This window comes from Antennarius striatus, chromosome 6 (assembly GCF_040054535.1).
Source record: "Antennarius striatus isolate MH-2024 chromosome 6, ASM4005453v1, whole genome shotgun sequence".
NCBI lineage: Eukaryota > Metazoa > Chordata > Actinopteri > Lophiiformes > Antennariidae > Antennarius > Antennarius striatus.
In genome coordinates, this window is record NC_090781.1 from 8,613,435 (window position 1) to 8,625,549 (window position 12,115).

Consider the following 12,115-nt stretch of genomic DNA (forward strand, 5'->3'; position numbering starts at 1 on the left):
GAAGTCATTGTCATATCAAAACAGACACACAAACACCACACGTACCGTGTCTCCAGGGGTCCTTAGGCTCCACTGCTCCCGAAACAATATCCTCATCTGAGGGAAAGGTCACTCTTTTGCCAGCTGGTTTGTGCCCATCGTCCCCCTCTTCCACTGAGGGGTACAGTCCAGTCTTGTCTGTGGTAGAATCCTCTGTACAGCTGATCTGGCTTGCATCTGATGGACTCTCTGCTGTGTTGCAGACTTGGATATCCTGAGACACGAATTCTGAGTCTAAAGAATTGTCCGAGAGTGATCTGACATTTGTTGAGTCGCCCTCCAACACCCCACTCTCATCCAGACTCAGATCCACTCCCACATCCATTTCCCCGCCATCATCTTGTAAAACAAACTTGTCTGTATGTCCTTTCATTTGCTCTGACCCAATATTGCTCTTGTGCTGCTCTTCAGTGGAAAAAATCAAGTCAGTGGTGTTTACTACCACAGGTGTTTCTTGGGCACTGCTGTGTCGATTTCCATTGGCTTCATCAATTTCCAGTGTGTTTAGTGCCTGCTGGTTTCCCTCCTCCGCTGCATGAAGGTTATCGTTGAGTTGAGGCATCAGGTATGTTTCAGAGGCCTCTGAGGGAACTGTGTTTTGTTTTTCTAGGTTACTGTCCGTTGTCAGTTCAGAGGTTTGTGAGGTGACCTCTTCTGTATTGTTGGCAGTGTTGTGATCCAAATCCACATTGCTTTTAGTCTTGATATTGCACAAATCTAGACACTGCTCTTCGATATTCATTTTTTCATTTCCAAGGGAACTCGGTATCATACGGTGCCACACAGCCTGTATGTTGAATTAAACAATAATTTGGGACCAACTAATAGATACGCCTGACTTTGTTCCTTTGACAAGATATGTAGATAAACACGTCGTCTAAGTTCCCTGAAGATTAATGTCCATTCAAGTGGAATCAGAATATTATATTGTTACTGCATTTTTGCAGGTTACTTGTATTGACTCTGAATTATCGTGTCGCATGTGATCCACATGGATCCATAAAAACAGGTAGTGCAGTTTTAACCAAATATTGTTAATGATAAATAAACGACACTTGGTTGAGTTAAATACTGTTAAAGTAATAATGCATGTGTCATACGAGGCAACTTTGTGAAGCTATCACCCCGGTATATCGAACCGTGTTGTGAAGCTCCTACTGGGGACGCTGGCAGGACTCACAGGTCGTCACACATTACGGGCGGTAATAAAGCACACGTCACTCAGGGCGCCTCCATTACGCTAGCAAGCTGAGCTCACCGTCCGACATCAAACACATCAATTTGAACGTATTTGAGTGCGCTAATATTAGCTAGCTTGCAAATGTTGCCCAACAATGACGTTCAGGCCCGTAAAACTGTAGCGCGCCCGCTTCTTTGCATGTGCTCATCTGTTCCGTCTCCCAACAAAGTCCATTACATGGTGTAAAGAAAATAGTCCCCGGCTTTGGTCTCACCCTCCGTCGTGGCGCAAATCAGCTCACATCAAAAAAACAGCCGAGCAAAGGCAGACAGAAAATAAAACTGGCGTCACGCTCCAAGAAATAAGCATGTTTCGGTGGCTAATGTTAGCGCTGTGAGCCGAACATCTGTCGGTACTTACATTGCTATTTCATTTGAAACTATTAACATATCCCATAGGCAGGAGACTGGATGGTGTCTCTCTGTCCGGCAGAACTGCGTCGGACCTGTTATGCTCCACCGTTACCATTCGCTAGCTTGTTAAAGTCTAACAACTGTTTGTTGTTCACGCGTCTTACGTCATCACGTCGTAACCTGCCGGGCTGCATTCAAGCAGACGCAGTGTTACGTAGGGTTACGAAAAACATCAGTGGGAATATTTGAGACGATTTTGTTAAACGTTCTGAAACGCGTTTAAAATCTGCTAATTGAATATATACTAAATTTCGACATTGTATTTTCATTTGTTTAAATTTTGAAATATTACCATTATAATTTCAAAAACAATTATTCAAAAACAATTTTTGTTTGCATTCTTGTGCAGAGACAGTGCTGTACTTCAAGAGAACAGATCACCTGAAGAACTGTTGTCAAACGTGAAGTGAAAGGTTAACCAATATTTTTATTTAAGATCAGCAATGTCTGCACTACTGGACACTCGTGGAGTGACATTCAAGTTAAAACATCAGCTTCTATTCTATTTGTAACAGCCACATATAAAATATACCTGAAAAGAGATTCATACAATCCTTTTCAGTACGCAATATAAATTTATTGAAATTTGGATGTTGAAAATTAATACATCTGTAAAACCAAATAAAAAAAGGGTTGATTTGGTACATTTAAAATTCTATGTTCAGTTTTTTCTGAGCTTTCCATTAGTGTGAAATCAGATTTGATCAATTCTTGGTATGTATTAAGATTCCTAAGACCAATTGGAAAGTCCGATTTCTCTTTTCTCAAGTATTGTATAAGTCCAAGCAATGGACTGTCAATTCACAGTACATTTAAACTATTAATCAACTTCCTCTTATACAGTATGTAATTAGTAACAAAACTTTGGATCACTTTGCCATATCAGACAGTTTATCACAATATTCCACTTCAAGTGACCCAACTTTCCTGTCAGCAACCTGTGTGAAATCTTTGCCCTGTGGCACATGTTTAAAGACCAGTCTAGATTTTGAGGAGAAGTTATCGATAGCTTAATTTTTGTCACCCTCTTGTTTTTAAACTGCCTTTCTGAAATGTTTAAATGGCCACAAAATGTGGGAAGCATTAGATGACAAAAGGAACAAGATATAACGCTAGTTTAGAGTGGTTTAAATGAACACACCGATGCCCTAGAAAGACATCTGCCCTTCCTAAACATGAAATGCACACTTAAAAACAAAAATTATTTAATTTCAGTAAATTCACAGAACAATTAAAAACATTAAAACTCTTGAGACTGAACATCTTTAGCTGAAGTGTCATCTCTAGGTGCTTTTGTCTTCTTGGGGAGAAGGCTTGCATGAATATTTGGAATGACCCCACCATCAGAGAATGTGACTCCTGCCAGCAGTCTGTTCAATTCCTCATCATTTTTCACTGCCAGCAAGATGTGCCGAGGAGCAATGCGTTGCTTCTTGTTGTCACGGGAGGCGTTTCCCGACAGCTCCAGAATTTCAGCACAGAGGTACTCCAGGACAGCTGCTAGATACACAGCTGCACCGTTGCCAACTCGCTCAGCATAGTTGCCTTTTCTCAGCATCCTGTGGATGCGACCAACCGGGAAAGTAATCCCTGCCCTGGTGGACCGAGACGTTATAGGTTTTTGTTTGAGTGCAACTTTTTTCCCACGGCCAGACATCTTCACTGTGATCTGAGAGAAATAAAGGTTACATGGTCATAAAAAGCAACACCTGGATTTGTATGTTAATTCCGAAGTCAAACATATGTGGACTTTATACAGGAGTCATCCAAACATCACCTTTGATAAAAGACCTACAGAATTATGTCACATCAAACAGCTAATTTTCTAAGCATAAAAATTAAAGCACAATCATTTAATAAAAAAAAAAAATCCACAAATAAAATCACCACAGCAAACTTGACTCAGCACTCACTAATATTCTGTAGGTCCTCCTGGTTGAAGCAGCAGCTGTACCTTCAAACACAGAGCACTGATCTTATATGAGGAAGCAAAGCAGTAATGGGTTAACTGCTAACACCTGGTTCTTCTGCTACAAGGAGTTCACTTGATCACCTGCATTTAACCATCTGGACCATCTGATACCCACACGTCCTCCACCTCCAGCATTCAGTGAGTCGCACTGGGACTAGAGAGATTTTCAATGGCAATGAATGATGTTTTGACTTAAGGTTGAAATACACAAATGAACAATTTGCACACATCATGCTTCTGATATTTATCAGAGAAATCTAATGAAATACTTATTTATTAGACAGTTACTTGAATTAGTTTCTTTGCAAAATTATGATTTAACCTGTAAAACCTGATGAAAAAAGATTTCAGACCCCCCGACCCCCCGACCATCTACCAAATGCTTTTTATATGTTAATGCATCAAATATTTATTATCAAATAATATGAATTTAGATTTTTAGAAACACTAAAGGTTTTCACTGTTCCACATTAAGCACATTTTATTTTTGATACTTGACAAAATATTTTAAAGAATAACAAAGAAAAACTGATAGCAGCCTTCATGTTTTGTTTAATTAGAAACAAAAATGTGCCACAATGACAACACATTTCAATGTATGAAATGATTGAAAACGTTGTATTGAGAGCAGAGTTTGATTTGAGTTTTGGGGATGGGGACTACACAAGCCAAGACGTCTTTTACCCCTCAGCCCTTTTTTTTTTTTTTTTTGGATGTTGTTGATGTTGCAAATGAAATGACTGTGCTGAAGTTTTGATGTAATAAAAAGTTCAAAAAAACCCCAAAAAAACAAAAGATATACAGTCCATAACATATGAACTACACTGAAGTGTTAAAAACATTCTTTTCTGGTTTCAAAATTATTTCAAATTAATGTGGAGACACATTTTGTGCATGTTTTGGATACTGATGACATCTACCTCCGAAGAAAAGTTTGCCTGTACTTTGTTGTTTTTGCTTGTAGTATTGAAAAGACATTAGAGAAATATATTTATTGATACTCTGTAATAATCACTTGAGCTTCAAATAAAGAGGAATATAAATCCTCAAAAGTAATAATACTGCAAAGTAAAACAGAGTACACATTACAATATACTCCTCAGGAAACTGCACAACAGCAGAGTTGAGAAGTGGAATGACAGATGCTTGAGGAAGTGAAGCTCTGTAATTCCTCATCTCTTGTCTTCCCTTATGATGTCATCTAAATGCGCTGAAAAAACCCCAGCAGCAGATGGCAGCACAACCTCAACCCAGCTCTAGTCTGTTTATAATTATTTATCTATTCAGTTGAGTTATTCCTATTGGAATCTTATAAATCACCACTCAGTGGTGCCATGATTCTGTACTTCTTTATCAGGTGCTTGACAGCATCTGTCTGATGTGCTGACTAAATAACGGCCCTTAGAAGTGATGACTCTCCTCCTATCTCTGTGTAGCACACACTATCAAGTGTTTAGCTACAACATTCAGAGATAGACAGAGGTATTCAGGGTTTTTTCACATGTGAAGGTCTGAAAGGAGCTCGCAGTACAAATCAGAATGTGGTAACCCATGTTCATGTGGAGTTCCTGTATTGTTAGGAGATACTTGTTATCTTCTTGTTCTGTCTCGTCTCAAACCCATTTATTCCAATAGTTCTGTCGCGTTCCAGATAAATAATGTTAACTATCATCTACTTCTTTCTGCAGGCAAATCCCCACACTCCTGTGCCTTTTAGTCAAGGACGACTGTTCCAGTTACACATTGTGCTTCTTTATTCCTTGTCTGTCCATATTTATGTACCCAAGAAGGACACAAGTTGGATTGAGAGATCGACGGGTTGAGGGTTTTTCTTTGTTTACTTGGACCACATTAATGCAGAATGATTTTTATTTTTCAATAGCATAAGGCTATTTTTATGAGCATGGTACCAGTGATAAAATATGTCCTTAAACTCAGTGACAAAGTCTGTTCCTAAACACAAAATAGTTGCTTGGCGATATATTACTAAATCAGCGCCTCTTCCTGAGCTTAGTTGCTGTTAAGCCGTGATCAATGTCACTAGTTATGTTTTGGATGTTTGTGTTGTACAGAATCAAATGGACTCGTTTTAACAGTTTGAAGACTTTTCGTCTCTCATCCAAGAGGCTTCTTCAGAGCAAAATGCTTTTATGCCATTCAGTAATCCTTAAAACAGTCACTTCTGATTGCAGCACATTTACGAACATATGAGACTGCAGTTCGAAAAGGCCTCTATTTGAATTTGTCATTACATCTAAAGTCATAGATAAAGAAGACCTCGTCTGGCAGAGCGAAAGGAAAATATTTTGAAACCACATGATCACACTGTTTTTAACATGTTGTCCAACTTTGTTTTTGCTGTAATCCAACCAGCAGTTGCTCCGTCCTTGTTAATATCCTCATTTCCAAATTTGAAAGCAAACAGCTTTGTCCTTTGTGCTGTTTGTCTTCTCCCACCTCCATTGAGAGAGAGAGAGAGAGAGAGAGAGAGAGAGATTTTGACTGTTCATATTCACTTTAAAATGTGGCAAAGAGCCAATAGGAGAGGAACGGTGAGACAAATTAAACGGGGACCTTCCAGGTTGTCCTTGGACAGATTGAATGTGATTCTCTTCAACATCTCAACATCCTCCCGACACATGGAGGACAGGACCAGACTCACAAACTGTCAGAACAGTTCCAACTTACTATCTCTGCAGCCTGACTTTCAAGTGTGAAGCCAGTGGACACACCGGCTGGTTTCTAACACAATTTAGATGCACTCAATGGAGGCTCAGTGTAAGGCTGTGCAGTTTTTCATCATCAACTGTTGTCAAAATTGATGCAAACCACTTGTTTTTGCTCATTTCTCCTGAGAGTTGTTGTCTGGATAATGGCTGAAGGACTTCTGTATTTATTAGCAACAGTAGCTACTAACAGTGAAGTTTGCAGTCTGCTGTGCTGCCAGGAGACGACATGAAAGGGAAAGCGGAGGAAGCCACGAAATGATCCAAACACACGATTAAACTTAGACACTGAAGGCAAAACCAGGCACCGGGATAAGGACGCTCAGGATACTTTGAATTACAGATATACAACCTAAATTTCACAAGTAGTTTGTTGAGGTTACAGCAGACAGGTGGATGGACAAACAGAGAAGTCTGCCTCAATTTCTTTTGCTGACATGCAGAGGCCTCCTCTTCTTTTCCCTGAGCTGTAATAAATCTGTAGACGTGGCTTTTAGGAGGATTTCACTGCTACTTTGACTACTAGTTTTTCCCCTTTTTTCTGCTTTATGGACATTGTGCCTGTTCTTCAGGAAAGCAATTTATCTTCTACAAGAAACTAACTCAAGGGTCAATGACTTCTACCATAGGAGCAGGCACGCCTGTACAATTACATATATGATTCCATGTGGAGGGAGCGTTCATTACTGAAAACGGTCAGTAACCCCACTGAGGAAAAAAAAAGCAAACCATGAGGATTTATTCATCGCTAATGTTCATCACTTTCAACAGATAATAGCCTTTTCATCACGAAGCACTTCTCCTTCATTCATAAATTCAGCTGACAGCGACATTAGCCTCATATGGAGCCTTGATAGCAGAAAAAAAAAAAGCGTTGAATGCTCTGGCCCTTCTTGTAATTTGTAAGTTAATAAAGAGACAATTAATGTGATGTCTCCACACAGTAACTGGAGAGTGAGTCATTCTGTGAGTGGATCCACTTGAATTATGAAACTTTATGGACATCCACCCACGATGTAACCAGGAGGCCCAGAACCTCCAGCTGCTGGAAGACTGCCGCCTCTTGATTAGGGATTCTTGTCAGGATGTGACTGTTTCTCATGACTTTTATGAAAACGTTTCATTTCAAATGAGCATGGATAAATACCAAAGCAATACTTTGACTTATCAGAGGCTTTAGTTTGTTTTCTGGTTTCAAGATTACAGAAATCTACCACATGCTGCTTGTTATGTTAGGATAGCAAAACATTTGGAAACAGCACATCATTATCCTTCTAAAAAGGATTGCTGTTGGGTATTCATACTTTTTAAATAAAGAAAATATTTTTTTGCTTGTACTAAGATAAACTAAAAGTTAAGGGCTTTAGCTTCTAACAAGAAGACAAAATTGATTTCTTTGTCTAATTTCCTACAAGTAAACCACTAAAGGTTTCCATAAATGTCTGAGTTAATTCTGTAAGGTAATGGAACCAGCTGGAAGGAAATAATGACATTAAAGGTGTTTGAAGAAACAGAAGTTTTAGTAACTCAACTTATATTTACACAAATCTGTATTATATCTACTTTACAAACCACACAGTTAATATTAGCTCCATAAACATTTTAAGAAAAGGCCTACTATGTATGGTAAACGAATAATATTAGGCTAGGTCTGTTTCCAAAGTCTGCTTCCGAAAATTGTGAATATTAGCAGTGTCTAGAATAGAATACTGTAATCTAAATTCCCTCTTACATCACGCTGTTCTTCTTCTCTCTCCACCTTCCTCATCATTTGTATCATCAGATGCACCTTTTATCCTCCTCAGTTCTGAACTGAGTTGTGATGGCTACCACATGTCTACACCACATGTCGCTGGTTTCCCCAACAAAACTATATCCCTTTTTAAACATTATGAAAACACAGGGTGGACCTTGGGAGATATAAAACTGGGGTAGGATTTGATCTGGCACTGAACACCTATGTGTGGGGACTGACCAGAAGAAGAAAACTACCGCAAATTCACCGCCATGTCATTAGAGGAAGGAGGGAAAGCACAGGACAAAGATTTTCCATCATCCACCGGACCACCCATCCATCCCACCTGTGCAAACTCCCATTCTTCTCTGCATTTAATTCCTCCATCTGCTTTCCTCTTTTCCTTTTCTGTCTTTCCTTCATTTCAAACAGAAGCTGTTTTGGATTTCTTTCACATAATTCTCCTCTGTGTTACTCATTGTTTAATTTACTTCCTCTGCTTTCTTTCTTCTGCTTATACTCTTGGTACCTTTCTACAGAAACATCCACATTTATTTTTTAAATATTAATTTCTGTGAACTGTTTCTGGGCGGTTTCCTGTTCCCAGCCCTCCTGTTTCCCTGGGAATTAGCATTTAGGAAGTGCCATTCCTGGCAGCGGTTCCTCTTCCCCTTCCAGTTGGTCAAATTCCCACCTTATGAAGACTGACATGAGTAGAAATAGCATCAAAGAGAGAGAGAGAGGGACCTTTACCCCTGTGCCATGGAGGCTGCTGTTATTTAATATTTCTGCTTTCTGGATTCTGTCACAGAATTTGTTGTTGCAATTCCCTTTTCCCCTGATAATATCACCTTTCATGAACAAGCAGCAAAGCTCCATGAGCTAATAAGCCTAAGATAGTAGTCTATTTCACAGCTGGAAATTTCTAAGAATTTATTTAATCCTTTTGACAGAAACTATTCCCAGGGTGTCACTCAGGATGTTATGGCATGTTTTCCCGACATAAACAGGTGAACTGGAATCGGATGAGACTGGAAAATTTCTCCTTTTATATTTTTATTTTTTTAGCTGACACAAGGAATAATACTTACTTCAGATTCTTTTACTATATAAGATTCACACATCGAGAAATAGACTTTTCAGGAAGCCGTTCAGTGGAATTGCAGCCTCTCAGTTTTTTGTTCGTTTGAGATCAGGGAGAGATGTTGTGAAAAAGTCTGGAACACATTTGGCTTTTGTTTCAAGGCTGGGTCACAAAAGGAAGTGACAGTGAAGTACAACTGAGTCATTAAATACTGTACAGTATATTATAATGATATAGCAGCATGGTTTTTGCTTTGCTTATTTTGAGCTAACTGCATATTAGCTAGCACGGAACATTCAACAGTTTCTCTTTCTACTTCTTTTTCCACCTGTGGTTCTCAACATTTTTCCATCCATCCAGTTTCTGGTGATCGTCTCATCTTCAGCCGCTCATCCGCCTGCATGTCACGGGTCTGCTGGAGCCTATCCCAGGTGTCTACAGGCGAGAGGTGGGGTACACTCTGGATAAGATGCCAGCTCATTTGCAGACCACACAAAAGACAAACATTCACACCTACGGGAAGTTTGGTGTGAATAGTTCACCTAAACTGCATGTTGTTGGAGGAAAGAACCCAGACAGACACGGGGAGAACATGCAAACTCTGCACAGAGAGGACTCAAACCCAGAACCTTCTGGCTATGAGGCAACAGCATTACCCTCCTCGCTATGGTGCCAAGCCTTCTCAAGATTATGCAACATTTTATTCACTAGAAAAGGTTAATGAAGAGGGAAAAAAGCTCCCCAAGTCCTGTGTGGTGTAGAAAATAATTCTGTCATTTTAAAGTTTATGGACAGGGGATTTCATCCCAAACTGAAAGTTTTATGAATTTCATCTTTTTTACATCCGGCGAAGCGTTGATGTGTTGTAATTGTCAGTGTTTGTGTGTTCGTCCGTCCACCGAATATCTTCACAACAGTAGCAGATGGAAAGATGAAAGAAAAAGCACATTACTCGGGCAGCAAAGGAGATAAAAATGACATTTGACCTTGACCTTGGGAAAGCTGGGTCAAGGTCAAATTTCAACTTTTGCACTCATCACAGATTTTTGGGAGGCAATCACGTGATACTGTACACGCATTCTATTGGCTGATGGCTGCTACGTTCTGTGAGTCTCGGACTTCTGTGAGACACAAAATTGCTTTAAACAGTTGATAAAAGTGTGGGAAACGGTTATACAGATAGAATGTGCTTTAATATCAGTATGGGTAGGGTTCATAAACGCTTAAATTACAGCAAATAATAAATAATTTGTTGCTCTATCGCGGAATTCGACAATTGCGTGTGGTTCCTGGAACGAATTAACCGCGAGGAACGACTGCGCACTGTATACCTTTTTAGGTACACATCTCTGAAACCCGATGAGATATAATCACAAAACAAAAATCAACATTTTCAGGAAGCTAGAGGCACAAAATGTGTAGGTCAGGGTCAAATGTTGAATTTAGGGGTGTCGCGGGATGTTGCAGTCTCTGACTGCAACATTTTAATGTAAATTGCTACCAGCTACTGCTTTTTAAATCTTCCAGTAATGCATGGCACACAATATATTATCAAAATGTATATACAGTATATCATTACCTGTATATACTGTTCATACTTATTTAATCACTGCTTACGCACTTCTGGTTAGATGCAATCTGCATTTTGTTGCTTTTTACCTGTAACATACGCAAAGTTGACAAAGTTGAATCTCATCTAAAAATGTCCTGAGATTTTACTTATTTTAAATGCTACTGAGAACTGGTCTTTGTGATGTTAGCTACTCTTCTCTATCTCTGATACATGTAGGTCATGGCTTGTTTTCGGGATATCTCCTTTATCCCAGCCAGTTTTTGCTTCTCTGTGTCTTTCCTAATGTTTCTCATGTTTTTTTTCTACCCCTATTTTTCCATTCTTCTATTTTCATCCTCTCCTCCCTCTTGGTTTCCATGATGCCTCAGGTCTATCTGTCCATGCCTGTCAATACAAATAAAAAAAACCTGTTGCAGGGTTTGGACCAATGTGTTGACAGCTCAAGGCTGTTCTCAGACCTGCATTTGTTTTGCGTGCATATCTGTGAATGTTTGTGGATTTTTAGAGGGAAGAACAGATGCTCTTGTAGCTTCAGGCTTGGTTTTCTCATTTTGGCTACAAACAGGTCTGTGATTTACGTTATTGGGCCGTTGCCTCGTCCAAAACATGACGGGAAGCAGGACAAGGGGGACGGGGAGGGATGGTGGGGCCACTGGACAGAACAAAGTGTTGACTACTGAGAGCTGGCTTGACGTGACTGATGGTCGCCTCAATCACTGATGTTACATATTACAATTGAAATGTGCTAGAAATAGGCTGGACTAATATCTTTGACACCTTTTAAAACAAAATGCTTTGCAGCCCAGAGGGAAGCCCCATGTTGTCAAATTGTCTCTCATGTCAAATTAGCTAATGAGTGACCCTTGCTAAATTATAATTATCTTTGTATGTTCAGATTGTCTAACTGACCCTTGGTGAATTCTCCTTTATTGTCACTTACAGGGCTACTATCAGCTTTCGATGGCAGTATAGAACCAACCACTTACTGTATTCTGAGAAGAATTTTTTTTTTTTCAAATAGAAGTGATTTCAGAGAGGTAAGTGTTTACGGTGTGTATTTGAAGGGCATACCGATGATTTCAAACTGCTAAAGCAAGGGTACAAGCTGAAGCCCACAGGCACCATCACACATCACCCATGGATAACAACAACCACACAATCTAAAATTATAAACGTTTTCATCGACAATCATTTTGGACAATCAATTTTGGTTTGTTCAAAGTAAATTAAAACCCAGCTGTGGTAATATTTTAGCTCTAGTCACTGTCCCCCCTCCCCTTGCTTCTGTCTCAGTTGACCTGCTGATCCTGACATTCATGTCTGATCTGCTGTT

General features: G+C 39.6%; 2 protein-coding genes across 2 annotated transcripts in view; both read right to left on the reverse strand.

Moving 5' to 3' along the window:
* Positions 1-1,776, reverse strand: part of ppp1r37 (protein phosphatase 1, regulatory subunit 37) — a 39,460-nt gene extending 37,684 nt beyond the window's left edge. The window contains exon 1 of the mRNA XM_068316868.1: positions 46-1,776. Coding sequence (XP_068172969.1) covers positions 46-811 — 766 coding nt within the window. The 5' untranslated portion in view covers positions 812-1,776. The remainder of the gene's footprint in view (positions 1-45) is intronic.
* A 1,156-nt stretch (positions 1,777-2,932) lies between these two features.
* On the reverse strand, positions 2,933-3,349 carry LOC137596865 (histone H2A-like). The gene has a single exon (XM_068317643.1). The coding sequence runs from the start codon at positions 3,347-3,349 to the stop codon at positions 2,933-2,935; it is 417 nt and encodes a 138-aa protein (XP_068173744.1).
* Between the last annotated feature and the right edge of the window lie 8,766 nt (positions 3,350-12,115).